The sequence below is a fragment of the Odontesthes bonariensis genome, chromosome 11 (genome assembly GCF_027942865.1).
Source record: "Odontesthes bonariensis isolate fOdoBon6 chromosome 11, fOdoBon6.hap1, whole genome shotgun sequence".
Classification (NCBI taxonomy): Eukaryota; Metazoa; Chordata; class Actinopteri; order Atheriniformes; family Atherinopsidae; genus Odontesthes; species Odontesthes bonariensis.
Window position 1 is genome coordinate 24,047,834 of NC_134516.1, and position 24,488 is coordinate 24,072,321.

The window sequence follows — 24,488 nt, forward strand, 5'->3', positions numbered from 1 at the left end:
AAACGAGCCGAGTGTGTCTTCCAAAACAAATACTGGAACAGCAGAAAAGTGAAGTGGAAGGATAAAAGAGACCGAAAACATCTCGACTCCAGCTCACGAGTGCTAAACTGAGAGCACCAAACCAAACCTGGACTCACCGTTTTCTTCAAATTTGATCTGGACCTTATTCGACTCGGAGCTGGTGGCTTTGGTCCAAGTCTGTCCCGGCTGCTGTTTTGTCCACGCGGTGATGTCGCACCAGTAGTAACCTCTGTCCGACAGCTGGACGCCCGCCAGGCGGAACCGGAACTCTTCCGGGCCCGACTTGGTCAGAACCAGATTATCCCTGAGGGAACGGGCGGAGAAAGGTTTCAAAATCAAACGCAGACATATCAAATGTGTTTATGTGTGTGTGTGTGAAACCAGGCGCGTACCTCCTGTTGGGGTCCGTGGCTCCTCCGTGCTGCACCACGTTGTCAGGACTCAGAGTCATGATGGTCCTCACTTTGCTTTCCAAGCTTTCCTGCGATTGGATGAGCACCGAGTAGCCCGCCTCACCGAGGTTCTCCTTGATCACGGTGCAGCTCATTTCAAAGGTGGCCCCGCCCACTGAGGCTTCACGGACGCGCTTGGCCACAACGTTCAGAGTCGGACCTGGAAACGCGAGCAGATTTTCCGATCAGTCAGTACAGCGGAGGGGAAAATCCCCCACAAAAGGCCCACGGGATGTGATAAGTGATGAGCTCTGTCTGATTCAAAGCAGGCTCACACACACTCACACAACAATGCTGTGACATCATGGCCTAATTAGCTAAACTGAGGTCAGTGAGGTCAAGATAGAGTGGAAGTAAATGTATGCATGCATTGTGAGTGAAAAGTGGAGACAACAAGTGCTCTCTTGTTGGATTTTTCTGTCAAGTCTGGAAATGATATCTACCCATCAGAGCTGATGCTTAAAACTCATAAACCAGCAGGGATACTATGGCTGGCTGGCAGAGTGTTAAGACTCATCAATGAGTCAAAAAAACTCAACAACCTGAAGTAATGGCAGTCAAACAAAGATCCACCAGATGAATGGAGCTTCCTTACGTTTGGTGTCCCATCGTACAGTCAGCGCAGAGCTTTGGACCTCAGAGGTCTTCATCATGTCTCCCTTGCTGCTGACACTCCAAGAGGAGACTGTGCACACATACTGGCCCATGTCCACCTCCTGCAGAAGGAAAAACACTCATCGTTCGAGACTTGATTTCCATTTTCTGTCTGCAATCTGCATCAGTTTACCCACATTCACCCAAACCTCAGCCCGCCATCTCTAATAAGAAGCATTAAAAAAAATAAATAAAATAAAAAAAAAGAAGACAAAATCTCAAACACTTTTCCGTCTGTGGCTGTGTCCGTGGCTCCGTTTTCCTACCTGCGTGCGGAGAAATCGCAGTTTGAATGTGCTGGGCTGGACTCTGCTCAGAGACAGCGCGCCGCTCCTCAGCCTGTCGGCATACATCGATTCCAGCAACAGGTTGCCGTTGCCGTCCAAGGAGCCAATGGGATGCGAGGTCTGAGGATCGCCCCCAATGCCTACAGGTGAAATTGTAAAATCTGAGTACGCGTGGAGGTTGTATTGTGGTGCTTTATAGTCTTGAAGATTTAAAAAAGAAAGAAAAGAAAATATCATCTTTGAAAGAAGTCTAAAGTACCAGGAAGTGCGACGTGCTTCCAGCTGACACCCAGCCGGCCTCCCAGAGGCAACTGGACGATGTTGGTCACGTGACAAGCCAGCTCGGTGGGTTCTGCTGACATCTGGGGGACCAGGGCGGCTTCGAGGGTCACCGTGAAGTTCGGCTCTGTGAAGCGAATGAGAAGGAAAATAGAAAAATTGAGCATTTCTTTTTGGTTTTTAGCGGTTTTGCAAAGTCAGTCAGTCCTTTCGGAACTTTAAAAGATGTCAATAAAAAAAGGACGGAGAGATGACACAGCCTCGCAGTTAATAAGATGTAGACTACAGTCTATGAAGAAATGAACGCCAATTCCATTTGGATTAGGTTGCCAGTAATAAAGTGCCTAAAGACTCGTTGGCTATGTGCAACAACACTGGTTCATCCATCTGTAAATATATAACCTTTAGCTGTAAAAAAAGTCTTAGTTTTGAATTTCAAAATTTTTGTACAGCCAATTCAACAATTGTATCCATGATAAGGTCAGTCTCACATTATTCCTTCAATGTGATCTGCCTCCAGCATGTTTATAGAACCCCACGCTCAACTGTCATCGGACCATGAACGTTAACGTCTGTGTGTCCACATATATTTGGTCGTATAACAAACGTGCGTCTACATGTTGAATATCCAGCCCTGTAGTCAGTTTGGCTGAAATCAAAACTAGCCTCACGCAGGGAATTAGTTCCCCCCGATGATAAGACTCCAACATGCGTCGATTCCAGAAAAGCGATTCCCATCTCAGCGTGCTTTCACTTTCATCACTCGGGCCAGCTTTTTGTTACGTTACCACTGTCCAACATCAGACAAGAGCAAAGTGAATCCTCATTTTTTCCTACTCTTTTATTGGTTTCAGGTTTAAGCCGGGTTGGACGGAGGACAGGAATAGACCTGAAATAACACCATTAACTGTATGAGATGAGGTGTGTGTCACAGTGCTAATAGCGTGTGTGTGTAGGTGGTGAGGCAGGTCCTCTCAGCCAAACACCCAGATTGCAACTTTACACGCCAATGAGCAGAAAACACACACACACACACACACACACACACACACACAGATAAATATACAGAAAAATGTATGTGACAACACTTACGTTGTGAACGACACAAAACAGCTTTGTCACATCAGCACACAAAGCAAAATTCTATAAATACGAATACATACGTGTGTCTGCGTGTGTTTGGCAAAGGCAGAGACATGCATGATGTCAGTTGGACGTCACACACACACACACACTCTTGACTCATGCACTGTCACCATCTGCTGTGAACCACAGACACACACTTTGATCAATGAGGATGTGTAAAGCTTCTCAGCCAATTAGCCACGCGCCCCTCTCTCTCTCTCTCTCACACACACACACACACACACACAGCAAGACGCTGGCTTATTTCGTTGAACTACACGACCACTCATCACTGCTGCAGGAGTCACATGCTGCTGTAAAAATTGGCTTTGTTCTTAGACATTATAAATGAAATAGTCTCAGTACTTTTCCATGATGACCTAAAGTGATCCAGGAGTAGAAAGACAAAACAATTGGGAAAGCAAGGGCAGATTCACACACACACATTGTTTGGCTGATCCAGTGAATATGACGAAGCATGTTGAACCTACTCATGTCCAATCATACTCGGTCGAGTGTGAGTCCAACCTCTGAGGCTATAAATGCAAATGATAACCGGAAATCGAGGCTCAGTCTGACGGATTTCCTGCGGGAGCTCTGTTCCACTGAGCCCAGCGCTGATACGCTTTGACATGTGACTTCCAATAAACACTTTATTTTACTTGAGATTCCTCCAGCTTGTTCTTGAGCTGCCATAGAAAGAATCGAATCTAACACTGCCAGGTTTGAAAAAAAAAAAAAAAACGTGTTTTCGCCAACATTTTGTGCTAAAATCCCACACAAATCCGACTATTGTGCTTTTCCCAATTATTTCTAAAACCTTTTATCATGAGAAAAAGATAGAAAAAAAACAGTATATTGTTTAAAGTATATAAAACAGTCGGGTTGAAACAGGCGGGTTAAAACAGTCAGGATAAAACAGTCAGGATAAAACAGTCGGTTTAAAACAGTTTCACCTTTAATTTCACACTTTAACAGACAAAACTAACCACAGACGCCCAACTATAAAAAACGGCAATCCCACAAATATGGAAGGTAAGAGCAAATATGTTCCTCTGAAAGCCAACATTACACCAACGCCCTGCAGACTGCTGCTGCACGGAGGAAAGCAGATTTCATATTGGAGGCGATGATGACCTCATGTCATGTCCTCACAGCTGAGTCTGACTGGCAGCCTGAACTGCTCCACTCGTGATGTCCTACACTCGGTAGCGTATAGCAGACGCAAAACTGTGTAAAACCAGCTTAACAAAGACGAAACGGCTCCATTAGTGCGATGTTGGGGGAGGCGGAGGGAGGAAAATAGGTCAGTGTCAACAAAACAACAAACCGCTTTCATCACACTCCATGTGTTTGTGCTGAGAATCCACTCGTTAGTTTAGGCTGTTGCGACTATGTGGTTGTCTCAGACTGTATTGTGTTATTGTTATTTTTATGCCAACATGAGCAGAAAAAAGAGACTGAGACCAAGAAGTCATTTCCACAGCGCATTTATATGCCAAGTATTTCTTGATCGGACAAACTTGTAAGCTCCCGCAAGGCACGAGGCTTTTTTTTTTATTTTTATTTTTTTTATTTTTTAAAATACAAACATTTGAGGAACCTGGTTCTAAATTTGCCATCATTTTCCCCACAAATCATTTGAATAAATTAATTAACTGGATTACCAATACGGAAAAGATGGTAGCTGCCATGTGGTTAGAAGGAACTTTCAGTCAACCCTTGCCTACATTTAAAGCCGTGACATAAATAAATGGGACTATAGTGGAACATTGTCACATGAAGAAACTCACATTACCTCAAGCAGAATGTAGGAAACAAAAATCTGAGCTACAACGGGAACGAAGATTGGATTTCGATTCATCCGGTGGCCAGGAACATAACTCCTAATTATGTTTGCTAAAATGCTCAGAATGTCAGCATTTTATAAGGGTGATTTGGTCAATATTTAGATGAAATATTCAACATCACAGACTTTGAAACACAAGGGAAAATGAATGCAAAGGAGGGTTATTAACTGGGGTCCACCGTTGCTTTTTGCCCCACAAATCAGAACACCCAGCGTTCACACTCACGCTAAACAGATCGGATAAATAAATGGGTAGAAAAGCAGCACTCAGCAGTAAGTGTTTCAATGCTGGCTCAAAAGGCGTGACGCCAGACTTCCACTGGAATGCATTTGCTTGGTATTTTCTGCTTCGGCTCATTTACAGGTGGGCTGCATGCCATGATAATAACACCGCTATCGGCATGAAGAAAAGGAGCTCGGGAAACCTCCAAGCTCAGCACTGACGCTGCCGTTGAGCTGGACAGCGAGTTTAACACTCAACCGTGACAGAATCCGCGTTTACATGGACCATGAGAAGCGCATTCAGCCAAAAACAACCAGAGGGCACGTGAGACGCTCTGGTTTCACGGCGGTGTGCAGGCGCGTGTGTGAGATTGTAACACCAGATATGTATAAGCCGGTCGAGCTGTTCCCCGGTTCCGTCAACACGCAGCGTGTCTCCAAGGACGTGGGGGAAGCACGGTCCGACACTCACTGAGGCGGGATGTTCTTTCAACATCACAGATTACAGCCAAAACAAGGACGTTTCAAGGGAAACACACGCTGCACACACACTGCGGTTGGACTGCTTTCTAAAGTGAACAGGTGAATTTCTACAGCCAAAATGAAAACTGCTACTTCGATCCAGTTCTAGATTTTTGAAATCCTCTTCTGTAGCGTTCTGAACTGCTGTGGGATGTTTTCACACGATAAGCCATCAAATGTGTGAAGGAGTTATTTGAGCCACAATGACGGCCCTCAACGGAACCACCAGCAAGGGTCCCAGACTGTATGGACTTAATGTTGCAGGAGTTAGAAGAGCCACACGAGCTTCAGAAATGTACTGACATTAGCAGCAGAAAGAAATAAGTAATGGCCAAACAAGAGTGCTTTCTTTGAGAGAAACCCAACCACGACTCCCTGATCTGCACTCCAGCTGTCTGAATGCAAATCAACTTTGACATGAGAAAGAGACAGTTTATTCAACAAGGGCAGTAACTTATACATCTATAGGAGCTACTGGACTGGTTGGGAATAAGCATGGCAACGCTAAAGACTAGCATGTCAAAGCTGGTTGCCCAATGGACAACACACTCCCCTTGGCCAGGTATTAGCAGGCTTAAGCTGGCAGCAAGCACGCCATGGCTGACAGCCTACTAAATCATCTATTGTTTTGATAGCCAAAGCTAATTAGATTAGCTGTGGATTTAGCTCGTCTTCTTGAGTGATACATTACTGACATCACATAGGACGTGCGTTTGCGAAAATCTGCTTATAAACACACATACATTCAGAAAACTCTTCTTTTTTTTTTGGAAAAAGCCTTGTTTATTCGCTTGCTATAAAGTATCGTACCTATTTAGCATTTTCCTCTTTGCAACATTTCAAAGGTTTCCCTCAGATTGACTTGACAGTTCTATGGAAATGGGGCTATTGGCTCCATTTGGCTCTGGCATGTCAACTGGTGGGCATCCTCCCCTCAGGCGGTCTGTGCGTCTCGTCAGTTATGCTGGGACTTTGATGAAGAGGGGCTGCGACCTCCCTCAGACCCCAAATCACTTCCAATGACCTACCCTCCCCCCTCCCTCGGTGTGGAGGTTCGCCCATAACACTGAGGTCCTCATTGTGCGGTAGTCTAAAAGATCAAGTGCTTCCAGCTGCTCAGACTTCTGCTCTCAACCACGACGGACTGACATGAAAACGCTGGTCCTCATTCAGAGATCACGAAGCCAAAACATCCATTGAATTTCAGCAGGGTGCGATTGGGAACAGGCCTGAAAACTATAACAGCTTATCGGTCACAGCAGACGCCGTGTGCCATTTTCTAATTTTTGTGAACGGTCCAGTGAAAACCACATGTGCACTGGAAAAAAAAAATCAAAGTCTTACCAAGTATATTTGTCTCATTTCTTGTCAAAATATCTCATTACACTTAATATAAGACACAACTGCCTAACAAGTACCATTTCAGCCAGTTAAAGGGACTTGTTTGAAGACGATACATCTGGAATATCTTGTTGAATGAAAAAGTCTTGAAAACAAATTGTTTTGAGTCACATATCATTTGAAACAAGCTTTTTTTGACATTTGAAGAGGTTTTTAAGCTAATTTCAAGATCAGTTTTTATCTCAAAAGTCCTAAATATCACATCTTATTTCAAGAAATCTTGACAAGCCGATTTTCACTAGTTCCATTGGCAGATTTTTTTGCTTATTTCAAGCAAAAACGTCTTGTACTTGTTGTTTTTCTTACTTATTTTTGGAGGGGCATTTTTTCCAGTGTGAAGATTACAAGCCGAAGTTGAGTGTCAGGCCGCCTTCTCCAGCAGAGGCTGCGATCAAATACTTTCTGCTCACCGGCTGATTGAAAGCAAACTGCTGCGCCACACAGGAAACAAGTAGCCACCTGTCTGTTTTTCACCCTATTACACCAGCACAGACAGCTGGAGAAAAACATGTTTGCTGCTGTCTCAATAAGTCAAGAAAAATGACTCCAAGACCTCTGAAACCTTCACCACAGAAGTGAAAGAATCACTGGGATTTATAATTTCTATTCTTTTGCCTTCTCAACAATAGTTTTCAAGTAATTCTTACTAAAAAAAAAAAAAAAAAAAAAAAAAAAAAAAAAAAAAAAGAATTCAGATGAGCAAAAAAACTCCAATAAACAGGTCAGAGAATTTATGCATTCTGCAACATTCATCCCAGCTTCCAGGCTCACTTCCTGGTTGAACTACACATGCCACAGCTGCGCATGCACACACTCGTTTTGTGTCGTACAAAATAAACGATCACAAAGTTAAAAGACAAAATATATGAACAGATATATAGTAGATTAAATAATCTGCATGAAAAACACGCAGCCCTTTTTTTGTTTCATCTGACAACAACTCCAGCCGACATAAGGAGGGAAGCGCAGCCAAAGGGTGAGAGGAATTGCACCCCCTTCGAGTGAGTGTGTTCCTGCCATGGGGACCTCCTAAACAAGTTCTCCAACTCTGCATTTCCTGGAAGGCTGTGCCCTGAGCACAGCATCGTGGGAAGTTGGGCCAAATTCAAAGCTGCAGAACAGTAGAACAGGACGTGACTGGCTGACACACAAAGTGACACACGAACGCAATTTATCCTCACACTCAAGAGCAGCAGGGATGAAATATATGAGTTGCTGTATGGGCAATTAGAAACATTGCTCTCCCTGTGTCTGTGTGTGTGTGTGTTTCGGCAGATGCAGTGTGAAGGAATGTGTACCCTCAGGCCAAAATGTAGGAGTTCCACCAGTGAGAATAGCCTCGTACGCTCAGTATGTGGGACACACAGACGGCAGAGTTTGAAGCACGCATGTGTGTGTGTGTGTGTGTGTCTCATTTACTCTGGAGAAACAAACCCACTTTTACTCTCACGCACCCAGCAGACACGCATGTATGTGTATAGAATGTGCACGCTGCAAACGCATGTTACCACGTCTAAACAGCAAAGCAGAGACTGACTAAATGCTCTTGATGGCGCCTTGTGATATTTTCGCTGTGCCCTCATGCTAACAGACTTTGATGGCGAGCACGCCCGGAAAGCCTGGTTGATATTTGTAAATGCAACATGGATCCTCGAGGCTCAAGGAATCATCTGGGTGTGAATATATATGGATAAAACATGGCTGTTATCTTAACTAAAGGCTCCTGCTGACATACTAACATAGGATGTGGTGCAGCCAGCAGACACACACACACACACACACACACACACACACACTGCTGTCCACTGAGAGCAACTGGTTCTGGTTCAGAGAAAATGCTTGTGGTCGATGGCTGGACATGTTAGCCACTGACATTTACGTTTCTCATGTGAAAAATACCAACGTGGTCTTCTGGGTCAACCCGGGTTACGTAAAAGGAAAAAGAATATCTTGAAAAATGCTTCCAAAAAAATTTTTAAAAATCTATTAAAACGAGAAACTGTGAGAATTTCAGCTGATGTAAGCACTCTACTCGCACCTCACAGATGCCTACAACCACCCGCAGTGACCACACCATAAAATGTGCAACACTTGTTTGTTTGCATTGCAGAAATCCAACCTGAGCTGGGAGTCTGAGGGTAGCCGTTGGCCATTTTTGCACAGGCAAAGCGTTACCAGCTTTGATCGCTGGATAGTGCAGTTACCTCCAGGCCAGCATGCTACATATCTCCACCCTAAAACTAAGCTGCTAAGCTTCCTTCTCTTGTAGCTGTAAACTGAATATCGAGGGTTTGGAGAGTTTTGGGGCTCCTGTTACTACATATGAAAGCCTGTAATTGTGAAGCATGTATTTGCCAGTAAAGAGGACTTATCTGGCTGTGCAATAGCAATATAACACAAGGAGTCAGAGACAACTGTCAAATTAGGACCTGCAGTTATTTCAATAAACTCAAGTCTAAGTCAGTTTGGCTAATTTCATGTATGAATTCATTCCACTGGCCTACTTTCAGAGAGAGTTTAAGTTTTATAAGCTTGATGAATTCTCTTTCAGAGGCTTTCAATAATTAATGGCGTTGCATTTATTTTGCGTCGATGTGACAAAGCTTCGAGGTGTAAAACGTTTAGAACAGGGAAAGATGGTGCACATGTGCGCCGTTGCTACAAAAAAAAAAAAGAAAAAAAGAAAAAGAGGGACGAGACAAAAAATCCAAAGGAGCAAGAACTCCCAAACACAAATGAACAAACAAGCAAACAGCAGGATTTTAACTGGCAAGAACAACAGCAGGAACCTTCTCCGCCAAATCTGTTAAGACGTGCAGGCATTTGCGGGTTAATAACATGTTAGCTGAACGTCCATAAAGTCTAATTTATCACATTTCCCTTTGATGGCGGTGTTATTTGGCATCCATTTCCTCCAAACTCCATGGAGGGAATGCATGAAGTGTTTTGATCCGTGCTGACCATGCTGTAGCCAGTAAGCATCAAAGCAAACTGGACTCCGTAAATATCATTAAAAGTCCTTTATTCTCTCTATACTGTGGGCTCACCCTGAAAGAGAAATGGGGACAAAAAGACTAAAAGCTCTTTCTCTGCAATAAAACACTTGGGCTCTTGATGTCAAAAGAAACTTTTTTGCCAGTCGAGAATTCCTCAAATCGTTGAATACGAACTGAAGAAGGCAATTATGAAACAACTATTGATTCATTCATTAAACATTTCTTTCATTAAGGGAATTGGGAGTTGGTCATGAATCCAGCAGCAGCCATTTGATCAGCCTGGAAATGTCTTTCCATGTTCCATTTCCTTTTTATTTCTTAACAATACTGAAGAACCTTTGCTTCGGTTTTGAGGTCGTCATTTGTTACATTTAAAAACAGGAGCGGGGAAAAGCAAAGACGTTTATATTGTCTCTCTGCCGCTCTCCTGCAGAGTCGAGGTCATTTTGTTAGCCAGTGTTTTTTGTATATATCGACAGGCTTTTGTGACGGCATCCCTTTCCACTCCAGCAGCTCCGTATCACTACACTTCCGCCTCCATGCTTCCCCTCAAAGAATTTAAGGGAGTAGTTTTGGCTTCTTTTCTGAGCAAGTTTACCGTTATCTCATGTGAACAAAGAACATGCTCACAATATTAAAATAACCCTCCCCCCTTTCAGGAAAATTCAATCCGCAGTTTTGTGCCAAAGAAGAAAAGTTGTGTGCTTCTTGTCTTGGAATCTATCCATCAATGTTAATGTTTACAGTGTCCTTTGCACAGTCTGAGCTGTCACAGCAAATATGATTTCACTGATAAGCCCTGAGCAATCCTGAAGCAGTTGTCAGTTTCTTCTAAGCAGAAATAAAGATTAATTTATGGTTGGCATCTTATTGCGTTGCTCTCAACACACGCAAATGTTTTGGGGAATTTTACCAGTGAAGACAGGCTCGTGTGCAGCTCTTCAAAAAGCAAACAGTGCACAGCCCTAACATTGTTCTACACAAGGCCGAGTCAAGGAAAGCTGATTTGTTGACAGTTAGTTTGAGCTAGAAATGGTACCATCACTACAGATTTAATCAGAGAGGACAAAGCCTGAATAACAAAACGAGAAAAACAAAAAGCCAGATCTGTGACTTCTGCCTCTCCACTGCAGAGCAAAGCTAAAGCATCAACAGCAGCTCCGACACAAGCAAGAGCGGCAATACGCTAGATTATTCTACATATAGTTGTAGTTGTATATCCAGTCAGTCACAGAATAGATTTTAAAAGCCTGCTGATGGTTTACATCTGTGACATGTTCAGAGATGTTCAGCAGAGCTCTTAGATCCAAGGACTCAGGCCAGCTGGTCCAGTCCAGAGTCCAGACTAAACATGGAGAAGCAGCATTTAGCTGTTATGCTGCAAACAAGTGGAACAAACTGCCAGTGGAGATTAAACTTTCACCAAATGGAGACATTTTTAAATCCAGGTTAAAAACATTTCTGTTCTCATGTATCTATGCATGAAATTTGTCTTTAAAAACAAGCAACAGTCTAGATAAGTTCAAATTCATTTAAATAATTTTATTTGTTTCTCTTTATATTCCTTTATGCATTTTTAATGCTTCTTACACTCCCTGCTGCAATGCTTTTATTTTATGTAAAGCACTTTGAATTGTTTTGTACATGAAATGTGCTATGAAAATAAATTTGACCGACTTTAGTTGCGACCGCTGTAAAACGCTGTAAAAATGTAGACACGTGTTTGTGGAGCACCAACATAGAATCCTCATTCCTACCTTTGCTCTACCGATCTATAATAAAGGGAAAAAACTCTTTTTCTCTGGGGAATTAAGAAGAGGTGATACTACTGCTTCATCCTTAAAAGAAAGGGGGATCCTCATAGCTGCTAAAAAGAGCACGAGGACCTTAGACTCCTTCCATGCAGTGTGCTCTGAGACTTGAGCAGCCATTATGCACCTTTTTACCCACCTACATTGTAGGTTCAAAACTGTTAACAGAGACACTGTAGTCTGTACTCTGAGCCAGTATTGATTTGAATTGGCAATATTTATAACAAATAAGTCTGCGGCACAGAAAAATTCGGCCCACGATGATGACGACGACTAGGATTTCAATAACGTCTTAATTTGCTCACAACAACACAGAACTGGCTTATCATAGAGACGTTGAGTGTTATTAAACTTGAATGAGCATCCCATTTCACTCATCATTGAATAATTAGGGGAGAGAATGAGAAAATTCTTTATCTGAAAGCATCAACATATAACCTTGCCAGCAAGATTCATTCGCCTTAACCGGAGAGAGTGCAACATGGTGTGAGATTCAAACGTATAGAAAAAGTGGTGTTAAAAAGAAAGAAGTCAAAGGAATCTCCTCAGACAGACAGACCACCCACCGTGCCAGTAATTGATTGCTGTGTCGACTGTGTTTGACATCACTGCTCTTCGAGGCAGGATCACAGCATCGTGCGCGCACACAACCGCACACATAACGGGATAACCCAGAGGCAGCAGAGAGCAGGACAGGCATGACTAATCAATCGTACTCACAGCAGCAGGCAACAGATTGACTGGAGGATTACTTTCCCCTTGAGACTCCGCAGTCACATGTAGCACCAGAGCAATATTACACGTCCACATATTAAGGAATCACACAGACGTGCACCTTCACAGGAACTCTAAGATGTCCTCCACCATGACCGTCATGAAACAAGCCGACCACGACTGTGGAAATATTCTTAGAACGAACACCTTCACTGTGATGTTTTAGTCAAAGGACGACTAATGCTTCTACTTTTAGGAGGAAATTAACAAAGAGCAACATGATCAAAAATCATAAAAACTCGCATGTATCCCCTGAACTATAGCCTGAAATAACACCAGGTACCTCATTAATCATACATTCTGCTCACTGGCCAGAGGACTTACAAAGCAAGAAGGACACCCTTGCAAAACATGATGATAAACAAAGTTCCAGCTAATTCTATACAGCACATCGGAATGAAATTTCACAGCTCAAGCCTCAAAGTTTCCCCTCACGTGTTTACGTGCTGCAGAGCTCTACAGAGATACATATTATGTGTTCACTTTTCTCAGAGAGGATGAGCTTGGACGGATGCCCACTCTCACCCCAAAAAACTGATTAAATGAAGACGATAAAACTTAGAAAACATGTCCTTTGTGTGAATGATTTCGTCTCTAAAGCTAAACTCATGTCACAGTCATTATTCAACACGAGGCGATCACACTCACTGGTCTCCGAAACCTTCACAGTCACGGCGCTGGAGCTCTTCTCCGCTGCTGTGTGCCACCGCGCTCCTCCTCCTTTCGCTATGAATGCTCGGATCCGGCAGGTGTAAAGCCCTCCGTCCTCGCCGCTCACCCCCCTCACCCCGAGCCTGTACTCCCCGGCTCCCGTTCTCTCCAGGCTCGCCTCGCTCCGCTTTCCTTCGCTCGATGACGCGTTCGAGACCACCACCCCGTTGCGATCCATGGTGAGGATTTCGCGGTTGTCGGCCAGCCAGGTCACCTCCAGGGTGAGGGCGGGCAGGTTGTCGGCGGCGACGGAGCAGAGCAGGGTCAGCGTGTCCCCGGGGGAGAGAAGCACGGGGGAGGAGGATGATGAGGATGAAGCCTTCACGCTGAGGGAACGGCCTTGAGAAGACAGACACAGCAGCAGTCAGCACAGGCAGATTTTCTCCGAAAATAAAACGATTCAACAAGATAAAAGTGAACAAAACGGAATTCTTTAACACATAAAACTAATTCAATTGCTCGAGACGCTGGTTTACACTGCATTACATTTATTGTACAATTAAGATACGTTACGAATCACTGCAAGTATTCAACTAAACAGTGACCTCCTGACCCAGTATGAACCTTCCAGACCCCTCAGGTCATCTGGATCCAGTCTTCCATCAGTTCCCAGAGTCAGAACCAGACATGGAGGAGCTGCGTTCAGCTTCTATGCTCCACATGTCTGGAACAAACTCCCAGAAAGCCTCAGATCAGCTGAAACACTCAGTGAGTTTAAGACGCACCTATTTTCAGCTGCGTTTGAATAAAGTTCAAAATTTAATCACATTGTACTACTGATTTTATCTGATTCTATCTATTGTTCTTATTTCTTTCTTTTTTGTTTAAAATTTAAATCATGCTTTTTATTTCTACTCTTTTAATGCATCTGTAAAGCACTTTGAATCGCCCTGTAGTTGAATTGTGCCATTCAAATAAACTTGCCTTGCCTTGTCTAAACAAGTTAGAGTACAGATTTCAGCCTCTTGAAAATCATCCGTTTCATACCATTCCACTCCGAGCAGAGTCTGAAAGGCTGAGAACACTTTAAATCTTTAAATACTTTTGCTAAGTTAGTCGCTAATCAAAGGCAGAACACTGAACTTACGCAAATCCCGATATTGGCTGGGAGAGCTCCAGCCGAGACCTGATACCGTCAGAGGAGATGGCTGTTAAACCATCCCTTTTGAGATAAACAGTTAAGCCGTCATTGTATTAGCTGCATTAGTCATTGTGACATCAATAAAGCACCATAACCATTATATACCGGCCTTTCAGGCACACACACACACAAAACAGTGCCTTTGTTCTCTGAGCCTCAGCATTAAGAATTGAAATGTGTAAGAAAAACAAAAAAAACAAACATCCGAAACAAACACATCATGTGTTGGGACAGCTGTCCAACAAAGCCAGCAAAGTGCGTCAGGCAGCGGCAAACCGAAGCAGCGAGGAGTCAGCCATGATTAAAGTGAGTGTTGCTTGGGATGAAGCCAAAGAGGAGGTTCTTTTTGACTTAACTCCAGTAACAAATCATCCTCTGGGACAGGAATGGGTTAAATGCAAACCTGGCCACTATATGGCAGCATATTTGTGCTGTGGCTCAAATAAAGACCAATTTTTCCCTGCACCTTGGTCTCTGTGTACAATCCTGACTCTTAAACGTATTAATGTAATTTGGGTGTACCCAGATTTTGTACAGTGCCCCTAAATGAACACGTTAGGTGGAGCAGCACATCCAATGCAAAACGTTCGTCTGTATTTTAATCAGTCGGGTTCGTAAGACTTGGTTGATAAAATCTTTGCAAACTTCCCCGTCCTCTTAACGCCGAAGGACGTCATCTCTCAGTTGTTTTAAGTTGCCTGTGCACAGAGCTGCGACTCCAACCCAAAATTCCTTGCATTTCGCCCTGTGAGATGAATGCCTGATATGCTGCAGGGCTCCAGTGTATCTGCTAAACAGGCTCCAGCTTCTTTGTAGGAAGCAGATGGAAACATTAGGTGTTTTTGCATTTAGTTTGAGGGTTTTTTTGTGTTTTTTTAGCACTGACATTCTGCTAGTTGACTGGCTGGTCTGTACACATACGTGTCAACAACAGTTGAGGCTTTGGGAGGATGACGCTGGTAACCAAAGTCGTGCTTATTGCCACTCTGCATTTGGGTATTAGAGACCTAACTTCTTGGCTGATCCTGATTCCAACACAGGCCAACAAATCTGACTGGAACCTGAGGAATGATGGGACCAACGGATTAAAAATGCCAATCTTTCGTGTGTATCTTCAAACCAAAACTTGGATCGGGAGTTTAAATATGGTCTCCAGTAACAACCTAAACAGCAATAATATGGGGAAGAGCCTCTGTATGGTGTCTGGAAAAGGACAAAGGAGACAAAGCCAACTCTGTTTGACTTTTCTCATCCTCTTTACTCAAGTCAGTAAGTCAATATGAAGTGACTTGGGCACAATGGATGAGAGACTGAGACCTGTGTGTGTGTGTGTGTGTGTGTGTGCTGCTCATCTCTGGTTTCATTACAAACTGCTGGGTGTTCCAAAGCACTTAAGACCCAGAAAGATATAAGATATGGTGACCAGAGCAACCGCAATGAACGAGTGAGTGTGTGTGCGCGAGTGTGTGTGTGTGTGTGTGTGTGTGTGTGTGCGCACGGAGGCTGCTCTACGGACGGAATAACACAGAGAGACGGCCAGTGAAGGTCACGAACCTCCCGGGAGAGAGAGCGAGGCCCAGAGACGGATAAAAAAAAAAAAAAACTCAGAGAAGAGAGGATGCTTTCAAAACAAAGACGGCCACAAAACAGGGTGAGAACTCTCCCACGTCCCCATCTCTCCTCACCCGTCTTTCTTCCCCTTCTACCATCACTACATATCCAACACATTAGCATAGAAAATGTCCCGTGCACTTGGTTCCCTCTTCCCACGAACAAAGGAGAATATAATCAGCCTCCTGATGGGATCACAACAGGACTTGTGACTCATTTTGTAGCTTTCTATTTTCCTTTGAGGATCGGAAACAGACCATCTATGACCTTGTTTTTTGTTTGTTTGTTTTTTTATGTAGGTAACAAATCAAAAGACATTTATTTTTTCTTAAGTGAAGGACACATGGAGCTTAGGCAGTGCAACAAAAAGCCAAGCATCAAGGCCCAGACCTGCAGGAATCGATTCCCCCCGTCAGGCAGTCAGGGATGAACAATGAGTCACCTCGACTGTGATGCCAGTCGACGTGATCTAATCTAACACGACGTGATTCAAACAAATTAAAAATAAAATAAACTTCAAAATTCTGAGTCATTCTTTCCTTTTCTTTGTGTCCCAGTGAGCACCTTAAACATTTAAAGATGAAGGACACTAAGACTTAGCAACGTAGCGCAGATATCTTGTTTTTGTTGTCTTTAATCGTGTATTTAGATTGAGAAATGTTTTTTGTTTTTTTTAAATGTGTGCTATAAAGTTCAGGGTAGTAGAGATGGGCTTCTTTCCAAGAGAATCTGCAGCCAAGCTAAACGCTCCGTTAGCACTGCCCTGATTTAAATACCAACATCAGGATCCAAACAGGCATACGGCTACAATGAAAACTGATGTTCCCAGAAGACATCGTTTCCCCTGGTCGCCCTTTCAGGGGCACTTTACACGGAAACGAAAACGGGTTAAAAACGCAAAACCTTTTTGCGGATGCACTATATCGTTTAGATGGTAACGGCGTTTTGGGGGCATGAAAACGCCAAAAAGTGAAACCGCCCTCCAGGGTGGAATTCTTGAAAACGCTCCACTGTCGCGCCACCGTGTAAAGGATGAAAACGCAAAACTGCGTTTATCGTCACATAGAAAGTAGAAAGACTTGGTCTTGGTAGTGTTGCCACCTAGCAATCTGGCGCGTTTACTGCATCGATAAATATGAAACGTCACACACTTTTGCGTTTCCGTATGCACGCAGATTTTCACCCTAAAACGCTCGTCTAAACGCAGATTTAAAAGTGAAAACGAAACGCCACTTTTGCGTTTTGGTTTCAGATCGTTTCCGTGTAAAGGTAGCCTCAGTTTGATGTTTTCTAGTATTCTACCAATTCCTACGACATACAAAGCACAATTGAGGTTAATCGGAAGTTTTTTTTGTTATGATGTAAACCAAAGATTAGCAGCAAATTTAGAAGAATTCCTCCATAGCGGACCATAAATGTCTGATGAATTTCATGCCACTCAGTTTAAAGTTTTGTGGCTAGAGACAGCCACTGGTTCATTTAGTGACATTAAAGACTGTGATGCTTGTGCTGGGTGGTTTCTCTTACCTGTAGGAGTGACGCCGACCGTCCCCATCTCTTTTGCGCTCTCCACAATTTTTACCCACTTCCCACTTTCGTGCGTCCACTCTGTTCCGTTACACTCATAAATCCCTTCGTCGGATGCCGTCACACTGGAAATCACCAGATCAAACACTCCGCTCCTCCCAGGAACCAATCGAATGCCCCCGCCGGCGTAACGATGAGCAAACTTTGCCCCCGTGACCACGTCTCCCTGGGGGCCAAATGTCAAAATTTCCTCCGATGTGGCGCCCTTCTTCACCGACCAGGTGACGGACAGGTAGGTGGGGAGGGTGAGTTCCCGGGTGACGTTGCAGGAGAGCGTGAGGTCGCTTCCCTCTGGGATCACTTGAGGAAGCATCTGGGGGGAGACCTTGAGGGTGTTGGGGATGACTGACGAGGAAACAAAGAAAGACGATATGTATGAATAAATCAGTCATATTAGCCGCTTTCGGACTGTAGGAACCTTTGGCAGTTCTAATAACCTTTTAATCCGCGGGGCCGTTTTGTCCCGTGTTCGGACATACAGGAACTCGGGGCTTTCTCCCTTAGTTCCTATAACTATTTAGCTCCTTCTCCGAGGTCGGGTCTTTTCTTAGTTCTATAGAACTAATCTAAGGGAGGTGTGTGGTGGTCGGTAGCTACGCCCCATGTAATTCTATCACGGCTGAAATGTTTCCTCATATGACACAGACACAACCGGCGGGTGTTTAATAAGTTAAACTTACACTGGTCTCATTTGTCTGCAGCGCTCTGCTCTCCTTTCTTCCTTCATGAAATAAAAAAGTATCTCCTGACTCTCTCTGTGAGCTCTTCCAGCCTCGATATTAGACGCCTGATGTGATTGTCCATGATTAATATCCCCATCATGCAGACCATAAACACAGTGGCCTCCCCGCTCTCCATATTAGCTTCTTGGTGGTGTTTTTTCTACTCTCCTTACTTTTACCGTTTTGTTTTGTGTTTGAATGTAGCGCTAAACGGCTAACGGCTAACACGTCACTGCAGCAGACGGCTGCGCGCGGCGCATCAGTCCTATCAGGTCCCGACTCATGTGCGAATGCAGACTGAAACAGTTCCGCTGGGGAAGGATAGTTATCAGAACGAAATTCGAGGAGGGTAGTTCTGATAACTACTTTCTTAGAACTGTCTGTCCGAAAGCGGCTATTGTGACAAGATGAACATGAGAGACAGGAAACTCTGCAAGTTCATGTGGCTCCTTTAGCTAAGACGCAGTCTTTCAATAGTTAGACTTTAAGGCGAGACACGGCAGGCAAAAACTGATTTTTCATGCGGTGGTCAATTTTTAGATTTTGGGCCAGTCTACTCCTTCAATATGTGTTCATTCAACCTGCTATAAAAGAAAACGTTGAAAACATAAATTTAAATGTTTATTTCATCCCATTTTGTTTACTCGCAGCAGTACATTTCGCCCAAATTTACCAAAATTAATTCCCCTTTTTAAATCTTTAAATGCCGTTTTCTCAAAATCAGTTTTTTGTATTTTTCCAGTATCAATATCTCAGACTTTGGAGCACCTACCAGGGGCGGAGCTATAGGCGGGGCGGGTGGGGCAACTGCCCCTGGGCCCAGGGCCCTCACCCACTCAACCAAAAAACAACAACAAAAAAAAACAAAAAAACACGTGTATATAGTTCCCAGTTTGTTTGCATCGCAATGTTCTATGTTTAAACATTCCCAAATGTTTTGTTGCAATCTTTGCAAATAATGTATATAGTTTAGCCTAACCCAGCCACTTGGATGCAGTCAGCTCAAACAGGTGCCGGTCCCAAGCCCGGATTAATGGGGAGGGTTGGCGTCAAAAAATAGCCTTCTTTTCTCGCCACTCGATGGATGAGATGGACATGCTTTAATGAGCGCGCGCGCGTGTGGGTGTACGTGCGCGCGCACACCGGAATGAAGGGGCCCGGTGGGGATGTTTTGCCCCTGGTCCCTGTCCGCAATTGTTCCGCCACTGGCACCTACTAACACCAAACTTTCCAGTTATACACTTAGCAGTATTCTGAAGATATTAACAGAAGGATTTGTTGATAAATCATTCCTGGCCTGATTTATGTGACATTATAATAAAAAAATATGGCGAAAATTGGATATTTTGATTTCCTAGGAAATGAAAGCAGATATCCTGAAATCCCTATGTGATTTTCTTTTCATTTTGTGTGTAAACAAAATGAAAAATGAATTTTGCACCTGGCTTTATCATGTATTCAGATCCATCTTCCGGAAATATATTAAAATATGCGCATATGTAATGAGATAATGCCTAATTTGCATAATTAAACATACAAATTTCTAAAACTTGTAATACATTTTTTTTCATACTTGTATACGTAATCAACTGAGGAAGTTTTATGGTGATATCTATTATTTTAAAACATTACCCTATTCACCTGTAGTGTCTGGCCTTAATAGTGGATGGTTTTACTCCTCCTAATAATTCTTTTATCATCACTTCTTGTAACATCCAGAATCAGGTGGGTAATCGGCAACTTATCTTTCTACCTTTCCTTGTGTTGCGTTAAAAGAGGCAAACCGAAGCTCTGTTCAAAGCTCTGTTCAAAAGATAACAAGACAAAGAAGGAAAAAATGATGACGTAATACATTAAAAGTAAGTGCGGCCTGGAAAGCCCACCCCTACACTGTGGAGCTAAAAGCAGGTAATGAATGAGCCTGAGAAGAATGACTAATAAGTAAATACTTCAAAGTGAACTGTGACGTTAAACTAAAGGCCGATGGCTCAACATTCGGCCGCTGGAACGCAGGTAAACCTTAAACTGGGTGTGGTGACAGAATCATAACGAACGGTTATCTTTTGGCACATCTCTACTTCATTTCACAACACTTAGAGTTGACGACATAGAGTGAATCTCTCACAGCGGGCCAATTATACAGTTAAGTTGAGAGCGAGATAAATTTCCAGCCAACAGAATGAGTCTCTGTGCCTTCATCAAGGTCACAGCTTCAAGAGGAAATCATAAAACAAACAACTCCAGATGAGGCTGTTAATTTGTGATCGCGTGTGTGTGGTATGCGAGCACGAAACACACCCAGGGGAGTGTTCAGGTAACCCAGTCATCTCTCTTTCACTCTCACACAACAGCTTCACCTCGCTCTTTTATCGTGGGCGTCTTTTGTTTTCGGAAAGATGAATCCGAGCAGGCGTCGGAGCAGGTTTTGACAGAGCAGCCATTACCGCTGCTCCCTCTGTCCTGATACAGTAGAGTAGAGAACGTTCGTCGCTCACTCTGGTTGAGAAATGACAATTTGGGGACTTCTGGGTGTCCTGTTGGGAGCAGGCCTTTGTTTTCAAATGCAGCCACGATGGAAGGAATTACGGTTTTGCTTAATCTTCTCACAACAGCCAAAGTGGAGGGAAAGACAGATGCTTTGATGAGTTGCATGTAAGCAGCGAAGCCATGGGGGGTTAATAACAGTGTTCAGTAGAGATCTCAGAGTGGGGTTTGGAATATTTTGTACAAAATGTCAAAAACGTAAAGAGGGGGTTGGGTTGTATCCTCACATTCTGAAAAGGATTTAGTTTAGCTTCTTTATCAGCCTACACAATTCTCCAAAAAATGCCAAGAGATTGTGTTTCTGATACCTGAGAGTTTGCAGGGAGAACACAGTAGACCGGAAACGCAACGCTGAGGCCGTCCACAAGAAGGGACACAGCAGGCTGTGCTTCCTGGGGAAGCTTAGGTCCTTCGACATCTTCTACAAATCTGTGGTGGGGAGTGCAATCTGCTGTGCAGCCATCTGTTGGGGCAGCAGCGTGAGAGCCAGTGATTCAAAGAAACTGAGCAAACTGATAAAGAGGGCTGGCTCTGTGCTGGTGACTGCTCCAGAGCCTTAAGAGCTGGTTGGAAGAAGAAGAAGAAGAAGAAGAAGAAGAAGAAGAAGAAGAAGAAGAAGAAGAAGAAGAAGGAGGAGGAAGCTGCACATGTTGCTGGACACATACTGGAAGATGCTGCACAACGTCTACATAACATAGGAATGAAACAGCTAAATGTGCTCAGACAGAGGCTTCTTCAGCTCTGCTCAAACAAAGAGCATCATGGGAGGTAATTCCACAATGACTCCTTATGATTATTCACTCTAAAAAACTGGTGCTGCAGTATTATAGTTCCCAATTGGCATTAATAAAGCATTGTTTTCATTCAATTTTCAGGACTAACTCCAACTATTGGACTTCGATCCAGACTCTTGCTGGATTACATTGATGGTACAAATGAGGTACGGTTCCAAGCCCTTTTAGTGAGGAATGGCTTCCATCAGCTGGGTCGCTGTAGGGTCCTTCCAGCTCCACAAAGCACTAAAATTTCATTCAAACCGTTGCCCTTACAGAGAACTGTGCAGACTGAGAAATATTAAACACCAAGAGTCCACGTAAAAGCGCATCTGAAACAAACTAATAAACAACAAAAAAAAAAGCTCTAAAGGGTCTTTGACCTAGCAGCTCTAAACTAAGATCCAGCTCTAAATTTTTCTACTTTGGAAGCCAATTCTAGTCAAGTTGAAAACAAATCCAAGAGGTGGCAGATGGCTCGGAATAAGAAACGCGTAGCTGTGAATTATGGGAATTGCAATGATGCCACTGTTACATCCCATAAGACAGGCTGTTTTGTATGCATTCAGCAGAAAGTTGGAGGAGGGCGTGGGGGCACATCATGAAAACATGTCTTGGTTTAGACAAATTCAAAGGATTAACGCTCAACCAGCATCCCTCCACCGGCCTGTTTGCTCTGCAAGAGTTTTTAGCTGGTCTGACTGTCTCGATAGCGTTTCCACCTCGATTCCAAACGGGATCCACACCTCCAAATATGAATCTTTGCACTGTGGAATAACATTTAACCAATGGGATCCTCCTACATGAGGGAAATGTGCGAGCAGAGTTAAATTTGGCAGGAAGAATGCCTCAGGGACTCCAACAACTAGCAAAATCCCTGGAACCTCTGCAGGGTCAGGAGCCTAAAACTGAAGCAAGCCCTGGAGGAGCTGGCAGAGGACACTGGGAAAGAAAAAAGAAAAAAAAAAAGAAAAAGAAATCTGGCCGAGGCTCATAAAGTAGGATAAAGCTGGGGAAAGGAAAAGCTCTCCATGCCAAGTCAGTGGCGTGGAGATGTCCCAATGTTGTCCTTCGTCCATTCAGCATTGTCAGAGTGCCCATGTTCTGAGATTTGGCCCCAAAGTTCTCATCAAATATCCTTAAACTGTCAACTTGACCTTGGCAAGTCTTCATTATCAATACTCAGAAGTTCATTATGGATAAGCATGAAAGACACCAGAGCAAAGGCTTTTTTTAAATTGAAGAGAAACTCTGGACACGGGAACGACCTGCCGGCGAAGTGGGAGCGTAAAGTTGTGCCGCTGTGATCCTCAAAGGCCGTACAAATGACCAACTTTTTCTCTATCAATTAAAATTAGCCCGAAAGCAGTTTTCAAACCCTCGGTGACCTCCACTTTACTTGTTTCTTACATAACCAAACGGCCTCAGCAGGGCAATGAAGGCAGCGTGTGTGTGTGTGTGTGTGTGTGTGTGTGTGTGATGCACGAGTCTGATGAATGCGGTGCACAAGCCTCAACGAGGAAAAAAAAATCTAACTCATCATCTTTGAATGAAAATCTCTGCTGACACCCTCTCCTACAAACCCTGAAAAACACTCTACTTGCTGATACATATGCTCTACATGTACACGACAATCTCTCTCGCATATAAACAGTGCTGCCTAGTTAATTCATGTCTAAATTTAACAAGGTGTCTGGGGAGCCGTGCCGAGGAAGAGGAGAGCAGCTGAACATGATGGTGCATCATGGAGCCAACTAACCTGCTGTCTGGTGCTCTTTGTAACTCCATCTCTTAAATTTGGGCTTTCCTGAGCATTAAATGTTCCTCAACCAAAGCACTGCCCCCTTTTGCTTAAGGACTGTGTGCTCGGGCGTGGGTTTAAATTGAGCCCAAAACAAAGAGCGCGCGTTTAATGACCGGCTGGAAGGGTGAGAAAGAAATCCAATTAAAAATTTACAACAAAAAAAATGCTGAAAACGCGCTTGGTGGTCAGAAAATAGCACAGGCGGAAAGTTTAGACGGTAAACTTTGAAAGGATCTGGGTAACCAGAATGTGGACAGCTCTGCGCTGTATACCTGAGAGGCATATGTCACAGCTCTGGAAATAAACCCGACAGCAACGTCAGACGTCATTAGATGTCGGTGGTTAATGTATTTTAGGGATGTGGATGAACCGATGCATTAACGGGGCAAAGGAATGGCCTCCTGCGGTCAGTGAACAATGAGCGAAGGAGGACCGGCAGCCTTTTAATGCTTTAAAACCACAACAACATTTACACCGTTTCCTTTAGTACCTTCTGTCATGAGGAGGGAAATGCAGTTTTCCCCAATACAAGGCACTCTACAAACAAAATTATTTCAAGAGATGCTGTTAGATGAGGAAGAGGAAGAGTTTATCTGGTCTGAGGATCCAGGTAGATTATGATCATGTTCGACTTGCAAATGGTTGACTTTTCCGGGCAGTTAGAATCTCGCACAACCGGTTGCTTTTTCCACTACTGTGCTGGTCTCCAAGTGCTGTCCCCATGACAGTTTATATGAATAAAGTCAAGGCAAAGGCTTGGATGAAGTTAAAAGAGGATTTCCTCAATTGAGCCGGCTGTGAGGCCTAATATATCGACCATTTGTCACAGCTGCTTCCTCGAACCTCCCAAAATATAACTTTGTAGAGTAAAATCCTGAAAATGAATCTCTTTTGTCATTATGGGTCACTTTTACAGTAACACTAAAGGAAGCAGCGTGTTGCTATATCTTTTTTTTATTTTAAATTTATTTTAGTATTATTATTGTTATAAATTATGTACCTGTCGTATGTCTTTTAATTTATTCTTGTATTTTATTCTTTATATATATGTATATATATATATATATATATATATATATATATACATACATATATATATATAAATATACATATATATATATACCAGGGGTGGAAAGTAACGAATTACATTTACTCACGTTACTGTAATTGAGTAGTTTTTATGAGTAATTTGTAATTTTCTG

General features: G+C 43.4%; 1 protein-coding gene across 1 annotated transcript in view; it reads right to left on the reverse strand.

The window, feature by feature from the left end:
• LOC142391869 (prostaglandin F2 receptor negative regulator-like) overlaps positions 1-24,488 on the reverse strand; it is a 60,423-nt gene that overhangs the window by 26,871 nt on the left and 9,064 nt on the right. The window contains exons 4-10 of the mRNA XM_075478053.1: positions 17,384-17,788; positions 13,042-13,443; positions 1,674-1,820; positions 1,394-1,554; positions 1,069-1,189; positions 414-633; positions 138-325 (exon numbers count right to left, since the gene is read on the reverse strand). Coding sequence (XP_075334168.1) covers positions 138-325; positions 414-633; positions 1,069-1,189; positions 1,394-1,554; positions 1,674-1,820; positions 13,042-13,443; positions 17,384-17,788 — 1,644 coding nt within the window. The remainder of the gene's footprint in view (positions 1-137; positions 326-413; positions 634-1,068; positions 1,190-1,393; positions 1,555-1,673; positions 1,821-13,041; positions 13,444-17,383; positions 17,789-24,488) is intronic.